This window comes from Paramisgurnus dabryanus, chromosome 21, assembly GCF_030506205.2.
Source record: "Paramisgurnus dabryanus chromosome 21, PD_genome_1.1, whole genome shotgun sequence".
Taxonomy (NCBI): Eukaryota; Metazoa; Chordata; class Actinopteri; order Cypriniformes; family Cobitidae; genus Paramisgurnus; species Paramisgurnus dabryanus.
Genome location: NC_133357.1, coordinates 33406310 through 33428095, shown reverse-complemented (window position 1 = coordinate 33428095; position 21786 = coordinate 33406310). Strand labels below are relative to the sequence as shown.

Here is a 21786-nt window from a genome sequence, read left to right as displayed (position 1 = left end):
GGGTAACCGCCCCAAAATTATGCAAATCTATGAGTCTGACACCCTATAGGCCTATACATTTGTTGCACATGTCATTATGCACAATTAAACTTTGAAGGAAGTTATAAGACTCAAACTCCTTTACTAATTATAAGCATAAGATTCCCCAAAAGATTAAATTAACAAGAAAAACGACATACTGAATCAGCATCAATATGTCTTATTAATTAGCCATAGAGATTCCCTAAGCTGGTCAGCAGTTAGTAAAACAATCACTATAGTTAGGTTGTAATTGATTTGTATAATCAAAATACATTATTTTATTAAACTATACAAGTTCAGTGTTATCTATTTAACATAGGCTATTAGCACTGTTTGTTGATTTGTCAAAAGCTTTTGACACAGTGGACCATAAAATACTCCTTCAAAGACTCGCCTCTATTGGACTATCTGAACAAGCAGTGGGATGGTTAAATAGTTATCTATTAGGGAGAACACAATGTGTGCAAGTAGATGGCCTCACTTCTGCCTCTCTAAATATTTTAAAAGGGGTGCCTCGATGCTCAATCCTTGGGCCTCTTCTTTTTATTATTTATACAAACAATCTCTGCTATAATATAAATAATACATTTTATTATTAATACTATCATTATTATGCTGATGATACTGTTCTCTATTGTTCTGGGTCCACAGTAGGTCAAGCTATCACAAATTTACAATCTGCTTTTAACATTTTGCAACAAAATCTAGCTATTTTAAACTTGGTATTAAATGTTAAAAAAACTAAAGTCATGACTTTCTCTCATGGACAATTAATTAAAAACAATGTTCCAGCCATTTACACACTTTCTGGAACAGAAATTGAAGAAATGTACATTATCACTGTTTGTTGTATTCTCGGGTCGAGTGGTTCTCCCTGTCCATTTGGTGTTGGATGCATTGGCATCTTTTTATTTATAAAGCAGTTTTAGGACTTCTTCCTCCTTATCTGAACACTTATATTCTCCCGAGATCTGCAGGGTCATACCATCTGCGTTCACAGGATCTGTGTTTGTTGATAGTCCCTAAAGCCCGCACTGATTTTGGCAAAAAGGCGTTTAGTTATGCAGCAGCATCTGCTTGGAATCAGGTTCAGAATCAGTTACATTTGAAAAAGTTGGTTTCACAAAATTCTTTTAAGGGCTTTTTAAAGGACCTTGCAGAAAGGCAGTCTGCAGGCTCGGACTGGTAATCTGTACAACCGGGCAAATGCCGGTGGGCCGGTCGACATGTGGGCCGGTGGCCTTCGAGATTTTTTTTTTAAATGCCAAAATGTTTAAGTTATTTATTTTCGGCCCGTCATGTATAAATGCAGTTGCATTTGGCTTGGGGGGCGGGTGATAGGAAAATATTTTCGATCGCGCCCCCATGCCCCACCCCTCAAATGGATTTGTCCAAGCAGCCGCTAGGTTTATGGGGAAAAATACAGTGATGATAGTGCATCATTTAGCCTTGCACTTAAGAATAATAATTATGGACAACAGAGGCTCCAAAAAGAAGAAAGGGGGAGCGGAGAAGATCCGCGAGAAAAAGTCGCCCAGGTATATTAACAACCGCCCAAATATATCTGGCATAACTTTTTTTTGTTCTTCCGTGATAATGACACTATTTGATAATGACATTTGAGTGCGAGCACGTGTCTCTTCCAACGAGTTCGGTATGTGTTCGCGTGCTCTCTATGTTTCTCTATGAAATGGGTGCGAGCCGAGGCAGGCTCAGTGTCACGTTGTGTCCATAGCCGTGTTTGCACTGTCGGGCTTCAAGCGGGCGTGCCAGTGCCTGCCGAGGCCTGTCGCGTTTACATTGTCACTTCCGGGGCATGATCGTGCTTCACTGGTGCTTAGTTGGGGCTTAAGGCCCGGCTTTTCTGGCCCGCCGAATATCTTGGGCCAGAGCGGGCTTCTCTGGGCTAGGGGAGTGGTAAAGGTCAAAGGCGGAGTTTATCTGAGTCTCTGGCAAGATGCGCATCCATCTGTCTGCAGATTTAAAACTTTAAAAATAATCGGGATCACCAGTACTTTTTCTCTTTTCTCTTTACTCTTTCACGGAAGATGCCGGCTATGTTTGTACTTCGGACTGAAGAAAATGATCTGCATATGTAAAAAACAAAAACGCGTTACAACGCCGAACTCGCCATGCTAAGGATCCGGCGCACACCACTACCGGTTCGGGAGAAGTTTATAAAGTTTCGGGCACAGAACAAAGTGTTTAAAGTGCAACAGTGCTGAGAAATTAAAGATGTGTGTTGGATCATCATTTCATTGCATGTATTAAAGAAGCAATCACTCGAGTCACGATGGTATCTACAGTCGGTGAGTTAACATGCTACATAATGTTTGCATACAAAACAATTAAAATACAAAACAAATAACGATTGCATAAGTGTCTTAAATGGATGTTTATTGTGTTTTTTGTGTTATATTGTCATCTCTGTTGAATTTTTTAGTCAGCCCTTAGAAAAAGTAACCATGGTTTTATTATATTAGTCATAGCCATGCTTTTTGGTATTTTGGAGATTAATTTAACTCTTATATGAATATAGCAAACTTTATATGTGGGTATACTGTATGTGTATTTACAAACCCTTTATTCAAAACGTCACATGTGCTGCTTTATTCTTTTGTGTCCGTTTTACAGAAAAATGCCAACGTAAAGCTTTCAGTTTGTCATCCAGGAGTTTTTATTTTGTATAGGAGAGATGACACAGCAACAGATGCAAGAGCAGGAGATGAAACGAAGATGATGATGATGAGACAACAGGAGCCATGGATGTTGAAATCCGTCCAGAGGAGATGTCTTTAAATACACCTGTTTGTGCGCTGATATAAACTTCATATGTAAATAGAGTATACCGCGCTATTATTAATACGGCTGCTTGTCAGTTTATTGAAAGTGATTGCTTAATAAGGATCACATCATGTTTCTGAACTTGAGCAGAGTTGTATGCATTAGAGGTCTTCACAGAGGACCCGTACAGTTCCGGTTCTATGTTTTAAAGGGGCAGTTGGGTCTGGGTCAGTCCCAGTTTAATTATGCTACTTCGGGTCCTGGGTCTGATCACCAACCGTGATCAGAGTCAGTCGGCGCTAATGCGTTAAAGCGCATGTGCAGTGGCTCTGGTTTCTATGGCTATTACAACTGGCTCTTGTTTTGAAAGTCACAATGCACTTTCTTTCTTGTATTTTTATAAATATTATTAATTAACCATCTTTGCTTTCTGAGCAAACATTTTAGATATAAGAGATGGTAATCTTTTAAGCTGCAAGAGAGAAATAGAAAGAGAGGCACTTTTACTGCTTCTGCTCTATCTAATATAAAGTGAAGAAAGCTACATAAACCATTATAACACCGGTCACATTTATAATCTATAGACCTGTTTATAATCTATAGACCTGCACTGTCTTTCATTAATATACTTTACATATTATTGTATTCAATAGAGTTTGATAAAAGGGGTCATCTACACAAGTATTGCTTCATATAACAGTGCAAAAATAGTAAAGTGTTTTTGTGAGAGAAATAGAAAGAGAGGCACTTTTACTCCCTTCTGATGACATGGTAAAACTTTTTTTTTTAAATCGTGGCCACGAATTAGCAATTCGTTCCCACGAATTATTAAATCGTGCCCACGTTTTAGTAATTCGTTGCCTCGTTTAAGCTAAATCGTGCCCACGTTTTAGTAATTCGTTCCCTCGTTTAAGCTAAATCGTGCCCACGTTTTAGTAATTCGTGCCCACGTTTTAGTAATTCGTTCCCTCGTTTAAGCTAAATCGTGCCCACGTTTTAGTAATTTGTTCCCTCGTTTAAGCTAAATCGTGCGCACGTTTTAGTAATTCGTTCCCTCGTAATACAATTGAATTTGTTTTATTTATTTCCATGCTCTCCCCTTGTGAACAGGTTCTTCGTCACCGTAATGCTCACGATTTGTAAGTCAAATATACACTTAATAGCGTAATCTATTATATTTAGTATATTTAATGAATGCAGTGAATCGTGTTTTTGCCAATGGTAATCAATACGTCCAAAAAAGCATGTTTATTTATATACGTTCATTTTCAGTGGCAAATTGATGTTTTCCATAGGCTATACAATAAAATCGTATAATTTTCTCAAACAAACGTATTTCTTATCCGTGTGACAGTGTTCGTGTGATGCTGCAAGTAAGTGTATTTACAATATACATTTAATAACTACTGCGCATTGGCTGCTGCGTCATGGTTCAAGGGCGCCGCTTCTCCATTAATATAATTTAACTGGAGATAATCTCCGTCGTGTAACGTTAAAGTTGTCGGTGTACAAACCGTCACACACCTCTACAATTCTCAGGAAATATACCCTTGACATACCCAAGTAAGCCTGAAAATTTGTTTCTTGTTCTGTTAGATCATTATAAAATTATGTTTTATAGAGAATGGTCAACTGGAGGCAGATAAAGATATGAATGTTGATATTTAATGCTAGTTTACAATGTTTAGCCTACATGCTTTTATAGAAAATGTATTAGAGTTATTAAATTATCCGTTTTAGTAGTTAAACAACGAGGAAGAGAAATACTTATGCTCTTTTATATGCTAGTCTTATAATATACTTTTAGAGCAAACGAATGCAGACTGTCTCTCTTCGATTTTTATTTGCTTAAAGTACAAGAAAACTAAATAGTTAACAATTCAAAAAGCAATATTCACATGGAAGAATTTATTTCATTTTGTACAAAAGTGATGCCTCCGCAAACCAAATCAATAACTTACACGACAACCGTGTACGATCATGGAATTTTTTTTTGAAGTCTTAACAATCGATTGTAAGCAACTAGACTTAACATTAATGACTCCACGCTAATAAAAATTATTGAAGTCGGTGGAGAAATTTAAAAGCTCCCCATTTACTCGCATTTGTTTTGCAGGCTCTTGCCACCGCTATGCGGGGCGTTGACCCATAGCAGCAGCTGACCAAATCGACCAATGAGCGGCTAGTTATTCCGTCTATGACGTGTTTGTTTTGGACCTTGTTAGAGTTAATTGTCTTGTGTTTTAGGAGTCACGCCTGAACGTCGACATGGATGCTTCACTGAAAGAGTTCCTAATAAAGCGTAACATTGGTGAAGACGTTATTCAAAAGCTTGAAGATGAAAACGTAAGCCAGTTATTTCTCTCTCTCTTTCTGTGTGTTTGTGTCTTGGGGGGAATGTCATCTTCGTTCCTCTTGGTAGAGGTTTAGAAAAACGTTATCTTTGCGTGTTATGAAAACATATGTAAACATTGTCTTTTATTACTTTGCGTTGTTTCAAAATCTGTATTTAGATGTTATTTAAATTAGTATTGAAAGCTATTCATTGTGGAAAGGGGCACCGATAAATGCCGCTATACCCTAATAATATGTGGCCGATAACTATTCTGAATCGCACAGACGATATTATTCAAAGCTATTTCATGTACGGCTTTTGATCAATAAGTCCTTATCGATCTGAAATCACCATTAGTTTGAGTCATTTAACATGAATTTGAAAAAGCAACACTCGTCAAACATAATCATTATACATATTCTTTATTATCATGAAAATACCTGAAAAGGTTTGAAGAGCAGCAATATAAATTTATATTCTTAAACCATTTCCTGGGAAAAGACCATTTCCTGAAGCTGCGTGTCACCTGTCCGTGTGTCTCAATCAGCTCCCTTGTTCAGTAGTCAGGGCACTGATCAGGGTGTCGGCCATTTTAAGTGCTGTTTTTTAAGGGCTGTCTCATCGCAAAATCCGTTCAGTGCACGGGAACGTTCGTTCCCTAAAAATTCCCACAATGCAACGCAAAAACCAGTGAGCATCGATGGTCCATATTCCCTTACCGGAAATAACGTGACCTTTTCTGAAGCTCGCCAACCGAACATCACGTGATCCAACTCAATAAACTTAATGAAATGTTACAGAACTTTTATAAAGACAAACGTTTGTTTTAGTTTTAAATATAAACACACATTGCTACACAGTAAGGAACCACAATCTACTCAATATTTAAAATAATATTTATTTAAGATTATATATAACAGCTGTGAGTGATCACAACGCACTTAAGCAGCCACGTGACAGAAAAATAAGTGAACATTGGCCCAATGTCAAGTGAGCTAGGGTCCTTACCAGTGCCTGAACCTGTGTACACGATATACTGATTCACGACCTCGGGAGCTAGGGAACGAATTGAGACACAAGGTGACATTGGGACACTGTTCACTTATTTTTCTGTCACTTGGCTGCTTAAGCACGTTGTGATGATCACTCACAGCTGTTACTCCTCAACAACCGGCAAAACCAACAACTCTCTGACTCGGGCCCTGTTTACACGTACTTGGTTATTTTTAAAAACTGAGAGATTTACCTTCGTTTGTGCCCCTCGTTTACACGCAAACGGAGAACTCGCCTCTGAAACCGATTGTTTCTAAAAACTCCAGCCAGAGTGGAGATCTTGAAAATCTTCGGTTGCACGGTTGCATGTAAACTGAGACAAACGGATGTTTAAGCAGGCAACATCACAGAGTATGCGCCAGAGCTCGCACCTACGTCAAAAGTGCGACCTATGTTTACATGTGACTGCTACTCTGAACGCTTCCAAGATCACATTTATGTTAGTGCAAACTCGTTTCGTGTGTTTGTATTTGCAAATACAGCTGCTCCATTATGCCGAGGAGCAGAGACGAGTGCTCAGAGGTCAGCAATTTTACGCGTGTTTGACTTCATGCAGCGCTGCAAGAACCGACAGACAGATGATGTCAAAGTACCGCGAGAGGGATTCTAATTAGACCATTTTTGAAATTAGACCTCTACGTGTGATTCTCGTGGTACTTTGACATCATCGATCACCTACTGCAACAACTCCTCCCTCCAACATGAAGAACCAGTTCGCGTCACCACCAGCACTGCCGGTGATTGGCTTACGTGGGCTTGAGCTTCTCTTGACGGCATATATGCACGGGTACATGTAAATAAACACACTTCTGAAAACTGTCATTTGTGCACTATATATTTATATTTAAAATTAAAACAAACGTTTGTCTTTATAAAAGTTCCGTCACATTTTATAAAGTGTATTGAGTTGGATCACGTGATTTTTGGATCACGTGATTTTCGGTTGGCGAGCTTTAGAAAAGGTGATTTCTGGTAAGGTAACATGGGGACCATCGATCATAAGATATGTATGAAGGCTAGATGTCTCGCCCGCGCTGCTGGCCAACTGAGTGGAACGTCTGCATGTGGAGGGCGTCTTACCACAGGACGCTCACTCACTCGTAGCATTGAGTTTAATGGAGTATGTACTTTTAAATGACCATAACTTTTTGTTTGGTTTGTTATAAACGTCAAAGATTTACCTATGACACTGCATACTTAATGAATAATTTTTATGAATCATGTTAAAGCATCCAGAATTATAGCCACGTTAATAACGTTTGTAAGATACCAAACCGTTTGAAAATCGGTAGAAAATTGAGCAAGTTATGGTCATTTAAAAGTACCTGCACCATTAAACACAATGCTACGAGTGAGGGAGCTGCCTGTGGTAAGATGGCCGCCAGGTGATGACGTTAGAGACTCCGCCGTAAGACATCTAGCCTTTATACATATCTATGCCATCGATGCTCACTGGTTTTAGCATTGCATTGTGGGAATTTTTAGGGAACAAACGTTCCAGTGCACTGGACAGATTTTGCGATTGAGACAGCCCTTAAAATGGCCGACTCCCTGATCAGTGCCCTGACTATTGAACAAGGGAGCTGATTGAGACGCACCAATAGATGCGTGTGTATGGCTGCAGCATATTGAGAGTTTCTGCACGAGAGTGCCCTCTGACTTTTGGATGTAGCAGCATTTCACCGTAATTCATTGTTAAGCATAGCAAGCATCGGTGCACCCCTAATTGTGGATCTTGAAACTTTTCTTTTATGTTTTGCATGTGTTTCCATAACATTATAAAATAAAATTTTCCAGAACCACACACAAATAGTTTTATAAAATCTAACATCTAATGTAAAAATATTTCACATTTGATATATACAGGATATCACTTACTGTAAATGTAAAAATGTAAAGATTGCTTTCAATCTAGTGGTTATAATGTAGCCTAGATAAAAGTATGCTAAACATATCTACTATGAAATCTGCCACATTCCTATTTATTCTTTACATTTAAACTTATTTAAATTCTGTACAATCGTACATTTCTACATTTTATATGCAAATTATGTTTTTGTTATGTGCTATTATAAAGATAGATGGTTTAATTGGTTATCACGGTTACGCGTCTGGACAGAACTTAACTTCCGGTCTCTGTTTGTGTAATGATCTAGCTAGTGGCTAAACTGAACTCTGGAACAAATACCTCATCAAAAATAACAAATGTTTTGGTTTCTTAAGGACGAGAGGAGACGGCGATAATGAATCACCGCTATGTGAAGGGAAGTTTAACAGAGAACTGTAGTTAACATTGAGTACGTTAACATGTACAGAATAAGCGGATAACTATCAAAAATGTGCTTATTATAGAAAATTGTTTTCATGCGTTTACATGCAAATCAATAAACCGGCTATGCTGATAACTGCATTTACATGGGACTTGGAGAATTATCAGTTTTCTCGCAGGCAGTGACGTCACCTCAGTCACCACCTATAGTACATAATAGTCGTTCAAAAAGCTGACGGCATATCTGTCTTAAGCTGTACTGTTGTATCTCTTCTTGTGTCTGCAGAACCTGTAAATGTAACATGAGCTTCTATTTTCACAGTTTCTCTGCCAACTGCTTTAGTCCAGCGGAGACTTTTATGCGTTACTTTGCGCATACTTTCTGCTTGTGACGTTTATCTTTCATACGCGGAGACATGCGCACATGGACAAAACCGTGAGAAAGCCGGTTAAGGTGTTTACATGCCATGCGAAATCGGCGTAATGAGCAAAAAACTACCTGTGCCGATCGGTTTTTGCTTACGCCGTTAATGGCCTTTCCCCAATAAAGGAAAACCGTTTAACGCTTTTACATGACCCCACACGTTGTCAGTTTATTAAGCATAATCGGCGTAAGACTGTGCATGTAAACGCACTCATTGTGTACATTAATTTTACACAGTAATGTTAGCTCAGTGTAGTTTTTGGTACGCTTCGCTGTGATTTGAAATAATATAATCTACTTATTATTTATTTGGCTTGTTATCAGAAATTAACTACTCTAAAAGGACTCTATTGTTGTTATTAATTCTTTGTGGAAGTTTACTGGAAGTTACGTTTGTTTCACGAAAATCATTTGTTTATGTTGTTACTGCTGAAACCATCTATAGTCTAAATGTCCTATTCCAATTTCAGGGATCTTAGTGATATTACATTTCCTAAAAAAGCTGGTGTTTCTTAAAAAATGTGCATGTGAACATCACGAGGTGGTTTCCCGGACAGGGATTAGACTAGTCCTAGACTAAAGTAAATGTAAGAGCTCTCCAAACTGAAAACAACTTGCACTGACATTTCTTAAAATACATCAGTGCCCTTTGTTTTGCCTGAAATGCACACAAGTAATGTTTTTAGTAAGGCATGTTTGTTAATACTAGTTATATTTCTTAATTAAACTAAGGCCTAGTCCTGGCTTAAGCTAATCCCTGCAGGGGAACCCACCTCCAGATGTTTATTATAGCACACCAGGGTAGATCCTAGTTGCCATTTTTACTTGAGAACAATGTTTACGGTGATAATACTTAAACTGCATATTTGTGTTTTTTTTCTTAGATTGATAAAACTGTAATTCCTATGATGACAGACAGTGACTTGGCAAAGTACATCCCTAAAGCTGGAGATAGAATCTCTACTGTGGCCTTTTGCAGACAAGTCAGTACATCAAATCAGTCACAGTCCAGGAAAGACACTATACTTTCAAGACTACGACATAGGCTGTCTTCTGGTGATGACAGTATTCCTGCAAAGAAAAGTTCTTCATGGATTGGAAACTCAAATGCTAAAAAAACACAGAGACGCATTGAGCTTGGGTGGATGGATTTTGATGAAAAAGAGCAGCGGTACAAACAAGTGAAGGCAATAAATGGTGGAGGAACAAGACATCTCTCTCTAGACAAAAACAAAACGGTGAAAGATGTGAAGGATGATGCTGAAATTCTGTTTTTCCCAAATGGTTATTCAAAGAAACAAAAAAAACTTTCACACTACACAACTGATATTGAGTGCTCTCAGGTGCATGTTGAAATGTCCAAAACAATAGAGCAGTTGTACAGTGAAAGCAAAGTCAGAATACTGAGACTGTATCTGTGTACCAAAATGAAACCAGAAGAGCAATCCAGTGATGAGGATGAAGCTGTTACTGCAGTTATAGATCTCAATGACAGTGAAACAGAAAACGTAATCAATTCAGTGTCGTCAGTTGACTCTGAAATTACTTTAGGAGCTTCTGAGAGTGAAACTGTGCAAATGGATGACACATTACCATGGGATCATTTTGAACATCAAATAATTGAAGAACCATTCCTTGCTCCTGAAACGGTAATTATTGTAACTGAGAGTGGCTTTGAAGTTCCACCACTAGATGAACTAAATCCTGATGGTCTAATTTCAACAAGAGAAAATTTTCTGACCTCTCCAGTCATTGATGAAATCCAGTCTGTCTCTACACCAGAAACTTTGTTGGGAGACAATGGTGTTCCAGCTCAAATAGGTCATGAACTACAACCTTCTGTTGCGACACTGATTGTGAGGAGAGGACAATGTCTCACTGACCTTATTAGTGCTTTTAAAAATCCAGATGTTATTAATACAGAAGTTCACATTAAGATGCGTTTACCAAATGGAGATCTTGAAGAGGGTGAAGGAATTGGTGTATTTCGAGACTGCCTGACTGAATTTTGGACAGATTTTTATGACAGCTGCACTCTGGGGGTGGATGTAAAAGTACCCTTTATCAGACATGATTATCAGTATGAAGAGTGGCAAGCAGTAGCAAGAGTGTTTGTTGTTGGTTGGAAGCAAGCTAGCTATTTACCTGTGAAACTGGCAACACCTTTTCTGGAAGAAGTACTGTATGGCACTACAACCAGTAGCCTAAAGGATTCCCTTTTGTTGTATGTATCTGAACAAGAAAGAGCTGTCCTTATGAGTGCTTTAAAAGACTTTGACTCTGTTGACTCAGATGAACTGTTTGATGTTCTTGATGCACATGAGTGCAAACAGGTCCCCAACAAAGACACACTCATCCCTCTCCTAGCACAAATAGGACACAAGGCCATCATACAGGCCCCAATGTATATGATTGAGTGTTGGCGTCCCATTATGGTGCATGTGGCTAGTATGCTACCACCAGATGGTCTGCATCAAGCAATTAAACAGAAGAAACCAACTGCAAAAATAGTAAAGGAGCTGTTACACTTCCCAGATGACATGACAGCAGCCCAGGCAGCGGTTGCACGCTATCTGAAAAAGTACATTGGTGAAATTGATCAGAACACCCTTCAGCTTTTCCTCCGGTTCTGTACTGGTTCAGATTTAATGGATAGGCCTATAACTATTGAGTTTGTTGAAACTAGTGATTTTCTACGCAGGCCACAAACACACACATGCGGATGCATTTTAAAGCTCCCAGTAGGCTATCACAGTTATCCTGATCTACGCAGTGAATTCAATAAGATCCTGACAAGCTCCGTGTGGGCCATGGATATTATTTAAGTGCATGAAAATGAATTGGATGGTGACCAAATTCTATGAAAAAGCATAATGGGACATAAAAAATGTTGACACAGTTAAAAGCCTTTGGAACAAAAATACTACAAAGATAATTGTACTGTTACCAAGATTGTTACTGTTTTACAATAACAGGTATTTTATGTGGTCAGTTCTATAGTCAATAGAGAATTTGACACCACAGATGTTAATTGTTAATGTTCAGTGGCACTTAAGGTAAAATGTTTAACAGTGCCCTATTCATTACAGTGAAATATTCATCTTCTTATATTCACAGACAGTTCAAGAGTAAATTCTGTCCAATTTTTAATACCAAAGCAAATATTACTTTGTTTCTGATTGTTAATATTCAGTAGTAAAATATGTAACAGTGTGCTATTAATAACAGTGAAACATGGTACAGGATACACACCAGTTTATTTCTGTTTCATTTTCCAAATTGGTTCATACAGGAAATTACAAAAAAATGTTGTGAACTGTCAAAGCTTACACACTTCAAATCTACAGCAAGTGTGTATGTGTATATTTTTGTTTGTTTATTTTTTTTTATTTTTTTGAGGAATTCCATTTTGTTTTGATTTTGCCAATTCATTTTTTTAATACACGTTGTATAACACTACAAATGCTGTTACTGCAACTTACTTTAAGATAAAACCAATGGGATTTCATCTTTTATTTTTTCTTATCATTTGTACTGTATCTTTACATTAGGAAATGCTGTTTTTGAACAAAAAACAAAAGTATTTCATATCTTCATTTTTTGACAGTTTGGTTCTATTTGTTCTGTATGTTTACATTAGGAAATGCTGTTTTTGACAAACAAGACATTTAAAAATAAGAAAATTCAGTTGAAATAATTGCTAGCATCCTGTCCTTATTACTAAAAAAACTGTCACAAAACTAAGTATGTTGTGCAATTTCAGATTTTCAAATGACAAATGAACAAGAATACATGCTTGATTACAGGCAAGAAATAAACAAATTTACTCAATGTACAGTATATACAGAATACTATAGGATTAAATGCATTATTTTAGACAGAATCCAGCAATATGAATGTAAATAATTTAATTTTCTTGTCCACTTATCTGTGGACGCACAACATCTCTAAGATGTAAATATAGGTCAAGGGCTTGTGTCCTGGTGGAGGGAAACTGCAAGTCTGATTCCTCCATTATGATGGTGCACAAATCAAACACGTCCTCATCACATGGGACAGAACTTAAGAATTTGCAGTTTTCTTTACAAGCATTTAAGTCTTCTGTCAGTGGAACAATCAGGTCCTCCACACCCCATAGGTGAGGTGCCATGAACATGACGTCAGGTTTTCCACAGGGCACGTTGGTGTTTTTAGACGGCCTTATGCGGTGAGCGTTCCAAACGTCCCGTAACTCATTTAACTCTTCCTATAGGAAAACATAAGTAATTAACAGAAATAGACTGAATGGTGTACATCATATTACACTGATAGTATTAAGATAGTATATGAGTATTATTCTAGGTTATGGACCTGCGTGAAGTTGGCCCCCCACATAGGCCTATTCTTAAACGTTTGTGCTGTTTGTGCCGTAGAAAATATTTGTTTGTGCTGCTTTGTTTTTTAGATAGAAAAATAACATTTTTAGTTCATTCTGAGGTCACTGAGCCCCCTCCCACACACACACACACATACATGCTCCGAATTCTGAGAAAAAAATTTGTTAAAGATTTTTCAAGGTTCAAAGAGGAAAATCACGAATTAATACCCAGACCCGTAGCCAGAGGGTGTTCGGGTGGTTCGAGAATACCCGAATTAGAATACTTTATTAGTATACTCTACTTTTGATTTCTTTCGCTTTTAATTTATACAGTATATAGGCTACTGATCAATCTGAAAAACCTGAACAGCACCGTTTTATTTATTTCATATGTTTGTTCTGTTGTATTTATTTGTGCTGTACTCATAATTTAATTATTTGTTCTTGTTTTACATGTAACTTGTTTTAACAGTATTTTAAAATGTATACGTTAGTTTTTGATAATCACACGGGTAAAAACAATTAAAATAATAGCATAATAATATATATTTAAAATTCAAATGAGAAACCAAATTTAAATGACTAAACATAAATTAATAAAGAATGAAAACGTATTTGGTACAATTTGGTATAAGGTCCGTGTACTTTTTCGTTCATTCCTTATTCTATTTCGATGAAAAGATGAAACATTAAAAAAGGCGGGTGCAGTTTGTTTTTTTGTTTAAAAGAAAAAAACAGCAATGGCTGTATTTTGTTTTCCAAATGTATTGTTGTCATCAAATAATAGTATTAGAAGATTTGACTACATTGGGTCCGTGTATCTTTTGGTCATTTGATATCATGAGAAACAAAAAATTGTTCGTGTTTCGTTTTTCCGTTTAATTTAACAAACGAAAAACTAGATTACGGCTCAATTTTTCATTTTTTAGTTGTGGAATACAAATTATGGTTTCTATATTTCATTTACAGCAGTGGTAGGCACTAAAACGCCCCTTTCATCTGTTTGGCCAAACCACGTTCTAGATTTTTTTGTCAGGCAGAATAAGAGTCCGCAAGGTGCTGTCAAAGTTTCCGACGTGAAGCAGCATTTTAATATTTATTCCGCATAATAACCGATGCAGAAATATTTCTGAACACATATGTGATGCGAAGCTTTGCATCTATGACATTTGAGACATCAGAAGCCATGTGCTCCGCACTTATAGCCAGCTCCGAGGAGCTGTGCGGTACTGAACCCGTTGTCAGTCAATGACTTTCTTTTTGCACGAATGTTAGAAATAGTTTTAAATGATAGACAATGTCCTATTTAATTTATGTTTCTCTGTTACATTTTGCGTTGACCCTAAATGTTTTTATTCTGCCCTGTAAATATGGCAACACGAGTGCACCTTAAGAGAGAGCACATCCATGGTGGTCGGTTTTTGGAGGAGAGATGCTAAATTAACTTCGGAACATTATTTTGTTAAATAGGATAGATGTCGGTTAAATATTTTAAAGTTAACTTAAGTCACAGGCAAATTTTTCCTTTTAGCTTATAATGAGTGAAATACGTCATAATTCATTTTCATATTGACACGTCGACAAGCACAGACTTCTATTCATACTGTGTGTGTGTGTTTGTGTGTGTGTGTGTGCGTGCGTGCGTGCGTGCGTGTGTCATAACCGAATAAATAATCATAATAAAGTTCAAAGTTGGACTGTAAGCGAATGCGACTGATTGCTCTGTCATATTTACACCCTTATTAAAATGGATGTAATCTGTTACTTAATCTGTTTAAAATGATTTCATTGGTATATGTCTGTGGGCAGTGCAGGATTTCAACTGGAAACTGTTTTATAAACATATAAAACACTGAGAATATTACAAAAATTGTTTAATGTTTTATTTAGATTTTCAGCTGATTTTGTTCTGGGACATTTACCTGGGGTGGGTTTCCGATAACGAATGAACTTAGCACTAAGAGCGCTTTCTACGAGCTACTTAACGAACATTCGTTGTTCATTTACGTGCGTTTCCCAAAGATGCACGTGAAACGATCGCTCGCAGCTGGATTTTAAGTGCTATACGAGTCGCTATCCATTTGTCAAGTGCTGAAATGTCACCAATAGAATGACTCAAATTTGTAGCAAAGGCTTGTTTAGGCTAATGATCTTTAGCCGATGTGCACTAATATTCTTTATAATTTTTTTATTATTGTTCGATGAATTTTTAAATGTTTTCTAATTGTTCATAATTAAATACTCTTTTCCGTATTTAGATAGGACTCATCCCACTGCAAAATGCCTTATGCATTTTAAATAATAGTTTAGATTATTATTGTTATTATTTGTTTTTATTATCTATGTTTATTTATTATTAGGGATTATTGCATTGTACCATAAATATTTATTTGGTTTCTTTAATCAGATGCCATACCCTTCAAAACATTTTTTTACTGTAGCCTAGATTGAATTATAGCAGCGATTGATAGGAACTATTTATCAATTTGCTAGTACCAAATTTTACCAAAATTGTACCAAATACGTTTTTGTAAAATACGTTGGTAAAAGTTGGTAGCAAATTGATAAATGGTTCCTTCTGATTGCTGCTATAATTAATCGAAAAAGAGTTTTGAAGGGAAATGGCATCTAATTAAAGAAACAAAATATACGGTACAATGCAATAATCCATATAATAATAAATAAACAGATAATAAACAACAAATAATAATAATAATAATAATAATCTAAACTATAATAGAAATGCAGAAGGCATAGTGGGACGACTCCTAACTAAATACGGAAAATAATATTTCATTATACACAAATTATTATTAACCCAGGGCCGGGTTTCCCAAAAGCATCGTAAGGCTAAATTGATCGTAAAACGATCGTAAGAATCATCTTAAAATTACGGGCCGTTTCTCAAAAGCTTCGTAATTTAAGTAGCACTTGAAAATCATCGTAGATCTACGAGTGCTCTGGAGTAATCGTTCATTCATAAATGCATTGTAAGACAACAGAGTAACAAGGTCATCTGCAGGACAACCAGCAAATTGCACTCCTGCAATGACGATAATTTAATGTATTAATGTATATTTATTTATTGGGTTCTTCTTTGTTTATTTTATATTAAATATATAATAATATAATATAATATAATATAATATAATATAATATAATATAATATAATATAATATAATATAATATAATATAATATAATATAATATAATATATTTAAAATTCAAATGAGAAATCAAATTTAAATGACTAAACATAAATTAATAAAGACGTATTTGGTACAAGTTGGTAATTTTTTTTGTATTTTGGTAAAAGTTGGTACTAGCAAATTGATAAATGGTTCCTACCGATTGATGCATCAAAAAAAAAAATTGAAATTTTTTGGGAAATGGGATCTAATTAAAGAAACCAAATAAATATTTACGGTACAATGCAATAATCCACAATAATAAATTAACATAGATAATAAAAACAAATAATAATAATAATAATATAAACTAAAATATGAAATGCAGATGGCATTTCGCAGTGGGACGACTCCTAACTAAATACGGAAAATAATATTTCATTATGCGCAAATTATTAAAACATTTAAAAAGTCTTTGAACAATTATGAATAATAATATTAAAAATATTAGTGCACATCGGCTGAAAATAATTAGCCTAAACAAGCTTCTGCTAAAAATTCGAATCCTTCTATTGGTGACATTTTAGCACTTTACAAACGGATAGCGACTCGTAGCACTTAAAACCCAACTGCGAGCAATCGTTATACCTGCATCTTTGGGATACGCACGTAAATGAACAATGAATGTTCGTTAAGTAGCTCGTAGAAAGCGCTCTTAAGAGCTAAGTTCAATCGTTATCGGGAAACCCGGCCCAAGATGCACGTAAAACGATCCTTCGCAGCCAGTGGCGCCCCCAAGGGGGGGCCAGGGGGGGCCGCGGCCCCCCCATAAAAGTCACTGGCCCCCCCAGTGGCCCCCCCAAACAGAATGAGATTTTAAAAAATATATATATTTTTTTTTTAGATTTTTAGATTGAAATAATAGTAGTAATATGTATTCATTAAAATGTACACTAAAAGCTATGTAAAAAAATAAAATACATTTGTATAATGTGTTAAATAGAATACAACCTTAACCCCTCCCCTCTCCTTTACCCGCGATTACGCGCAGCCGCACTACCATCCATGTGACGTACACGTGACGTCCTGTTCGCTCCTGTTCAGCCATTGCATGCATTACAGAAGAAACTCACAAACTAGTAAGTAAAACTCAGTTAATTCTATTAATATTGAGCATATTGTTTCAACTTAGATAATCACTGTCAGGGTTTAAATTGGGCTGGGGCCACCCGGGGCTAAACCCCGGCACTAGAGACGTCATGCCCATTCAAACTGACCCTCGGTTTTTGAGCCAACTGGATTTTGCATGCAACCTCAAAATCAAAGAAGCATCCATTAATCTGTTACTTGTCTTTTAATCTGTTTAATATGCGCAATATTATCAATTCTGTGCTGCATCATTGTCACTTTCACTTGTCATTTTTGCCGCTTTGATCGTGTTAAATTTCTTTATTCTGGCGTCATCAGCGTCGGAGCGCGCTCACAAGCTTTGCTGTTGCATTTGGCTATCTGAGGAATTAAAACGTCTAAGAAACGCTTACAACATTTCCAAACCCCAGGACAGTAATGTGCTGTTAACCTCCTCTGTGTAGAAAATGTATAGTTTAAAATGTGACCGTCTGGACTTTATATTAGTAGAGATTTCTAGATTTATCTTCTTGGCACAACGCCAAAGTTCGCCAGAGTTCACGGGGGCGCAGAATCACACATGCTCACATACGAGGTAACATTTAATAAAAAAGTCTGTTACTCTAATAATTTTATCTAAACATATTGTTTCAAATCGTTATTGAACATTAAAATCAATCACGTGGCTATAGCTTATGTCATTTTCGTTGTTTATGTACTTTATGGATTTATAATTACATTAATTTCATAGGATAATGCAGTTGTTTTGCAAAATGCATTAATGACACAATTAGAAGTCATTAAACAAAACGTAAATAAACAAAACATGCCGTTTCAGATGTAAATATGATGCCAATATGTCAATAATCCGATTGAATAGTATTTGATATAAAAGTTAGTCAACACTTTTGTTTTGGAGGTTTTTGCATGAAGGCTGGGGCGCTTAGCTTGTTACAAATGTAAGTGCCATAGAAAAGACTGAAGAATCTATAATATTTCGTTTGATGTCTGTGTATGCACACATTTCTGTGAGCTGTGCACACTGTGCCCCCTTAAAAAATGGTGCATGACGCCCGTGCCCGGGACATAGGCTGAAGGTCTCGCTCTACTCTTGCCAGTGTACCCGCTGCACTTGTGCATGTGCACTCACTGCCTGCGGTGCCGCGAAGCAGGGCCGGCCCTGGCCAATTTGCTGCCCTAGGCAAGATTTCACCTGGTGCCCTTTAGAATCATTTTGTTCATAAACTTACACAGAAAAAAATGCAAAGCTTTGTCTAGTTTTTCTTAATTTTGAAAATATTTTGGAAACACACGCATGCACGCACGCACACATACACACAATACCCTGTCACTCAGGCATTTGGTCTTGACATTGTCACTGAAAAGGCAGTTTAAAATATAAACCCAGAATTCAGCGAACGTCAAGAACAAGAAAACGGAAACAACAATCAGACAGAGACGCAGGATTTAAATTACGTTACACGGACCATGTTTAAATTTCAATGTTTCTGCACAGAAATACCAACTTTGTCTGGTATTAATAAGCTGCACAGTGGCGGTGCTGAAGGCGCGTGATGGCACATATGCACAGATATTTACGTGCAATCTATTGGAAAGCGGAGGAGTCATTACTTGGGTTAGTAAAATAACGAAATTATAGCTTTTAAATAGAAGAAAAAAGTTTTTTGTAAAGAGATATATGTTTTTAAAAGTTTAAAACACACAACCCTTCTCAAGGGGAAGTAAGCTACTTTTCTCCTTACGTGCAACCTATCGGAAAGCGCAGATGAGTTTGGTTAGTAAAATAATGAAATTATAGATTTAAGTACAAAATAGTATTTATATAAAGAGAAATATTGAAATAAAAGTGCAAAACTCTTCTTAAGTGGAAGTAATAAAGTAAAATAACGAATAATAATTATATAATAACGAATAATAGTCTCGAATAGGTTGCACGTAAATATCTGTGCTGCCACCAGTACTCTGTCTGAGCGCGTCTTCAGCACCGCGGCCAGCACTCCAATGCGCAGCTTATTAATACCAAACAAAGTGAACAAGTTGCTATTTCTGTCTAGAAACATTGAAATTTAAACATGGTCTGTGTAACATTATGTAAATTCCGCGTCTCTGTCTGATTGTTGTTTCCGTTTTCTTGTCCTTGACGTTTGCTGAATTCTGGGTTTATATTTTAAACTGCCGCTTCAGTGCAGTATAGCCACAGAGCTATTTAACAAGCACGATCTTCCGAGATTATATTCTACTAATAATTCATCAGTAACTGCTGTTTTCTTGTGCAAAATTAAATATTTATAGTTAAATGTTTATATACATATATTAAAAAAATAATAATTTGGGCGCACGGACGCCCCAAGGGGTCGGCAGCGCCCTTAGCATTTGCCTATTCCGCCTATGCCCAGGGCCGGCCCTGCCGCGAAGGGAATAATGTGTTTCCATTCATTATGGGGCATACTCACCAAACGCAAGTTCAACGATTTGCGCGAGTAGATTACATACAAAGTCAATGCAAAGACGCAATCAGACAGACGCGTCCTCGCAAGGGGCGATGCGAAATGCCAATGACGCGAATTGGGCTGCGCAATTGCCGAAAACACGCCCTTTTCCCTTCAAACGCGTCTTTGTGTGTATGTGTATGTGTGTGTGTGTGTGTGTGTGAGAGAGAGAAAGAGAGAGAGAGAGACAGAGAGAGAGAGAGAGAGAGAGAGAGAGAGAGAGAGAGAGAGAGAGAGAGAGAGAGAGACAGAGAGAGACAGAGAGAGAGGTAAGATTGGTGCCCACGTCGAGAAAACTTTATAGAAGACTAGAAACGTGTTAAGGACTAAAGTATGTCACTTTAATTACAGTATGTTAACTGGATAACACTGGATATAACTCATTGTAATAAAATAATGTATTTTAAATACACAAATCAAACGATGATCGGTCGATACTCATCTTTGATAGATTAATACTATTCCACCATCTGATCTTTAAATTATTTGTATTTGTCTCTAGTAAATCATATACTAGTAATAAATAAGAACAACTATACAAGTAGCATTAAAAGCAATGGGAAAACTGTTGACCATTAGATTCAGGCATAAATTTTTTTTTAATTGTGCCACCCTAAGATTTGTACTGGCCCCTTTGTGCCCCCCCATGAAAACAATCCTGGGGGCGCCACTGTTCGCAGCTAGGTTTTAAGTGCTACGAGTCGCTATCCATTTGTCAAGTGCTGAAATGTCACCAATAGAATGACTCGAATTTGTAGCAGAAGCTTGTTTAGGATAATGATCTTCAGCCGATGTGCACTAATATTTTAATAATATATTTTCATTATTGTTCAATGACTTTTTAAATGTTTTAATAAATTATTAAATATTATTTTCCGTTTTTAGTTAGGACTCTTCCCACTGCGAAATGCCTTCTGCGTTTCTATTATAGTTTAGATTATTATTATTATTTGTTGTTTATTATCTTTGTTTATTTATTATTATGGATTATTGCATTGTACCGTAAATATTTATTTGGTTTCTTTAATTAGATACTATTTCCCTTCAAAACAATGTTTAGATGAATTATAGCAGCAATCTGTATGAACCATTTATCAATTTGCTATACCAACTTTTACCAAAATACAAAAAACTTTTACTTAAGTTACGAAGCTTTTGGGAAACAGCCCATAATTCTAAGATGATTCGTACGATCGTTTTTACGATCTACTTAGCCTTACGATGCTTTTAGGAAACCCGGCCCTGATCAACAATTTTTCCACATTAAAACTAATCTAAGCTAAAATCTAAAACAATCATAATATATTTATAAATATTTTCTATGTTATATTTGAGGTAGACAGACAGGCTCCAGAAATGAGCTTTATCCGCATTGTAAAATGAGTAAACTGTATTAAAGATTTTTAATTCTTGTTTTTATCAAAATATGAATTTAAATAACATACACATTTGAATAATTTTAGTTATTCTAAATTACTATATTAAGTAAATTCAACCTCATTTTGTCATGTATAATCCACTTAAATTTGTAAGAAGGAAATTAACCTAATAATTTTTTGTTGAAACTACATGACACAAAACTACATGACCTGACTGCAGTATAGCCAGTTCCCAGCATGCTTGCTTTGCATGGGACTGCATTTGGAGTGTAAAATTTGAATTCAAATGCTATTTTGTGTGTTTTTAACTAAAAAGAAATCTTGTTAGTGTTTAATGTTCATTTATCTTCAAGATTCAGAAAAGTTTCTGTTTCTTTTTTGAGTTTGTAGTTTTCAGAA

At 36.4% G+C, this 21786-nt stretch overlaps 1 protein-coding gene across 1 annotated transcript; it reads left to right on the top strand.

Moving 5' to 3' along the window:
- Nucleotides 1-4397: 4397 nt before the first annotated feature.
- LOC135776005 (uncharacterized) lies at nucleotides 4398-13128 on the top strand. The gene is made up of 2 exons (XM_065286625.2): nucleotides 4398-5151; nucleotides 9771-13128. Exons 1-2 carry the CDS (start codon nucleotides 5074-5076, stop codon nucleotides 11709-11711), a joined length of 2019 nt encoding a protein of 672 aa, XP_065142697.1. The 5' UTR covers nucleotides 4398-5073; the 3' UTR covers nucleotides 11712-13128.
- Nucleotides 13129-21786: the final 8658 nt, after the last annotated feature.

Excerpts from the sequence above, each read along its gene's own strand:
- LOC135776005 (XM_065286625.2), top strand. The coding sequence starts at position 5,074 with ATGGATGCTTCACTGAAAGAGTTCCTAATAAAGCGTAACATTGGTGAA. Across the intron at positions 5,152-9,770 it reads AAAAGCTTGAAGATGAAAAC|ATTGATAAAACTGTAATTCC; the intron begins GTAAGCCAGTTA and ends TTTTTTTCTTAG.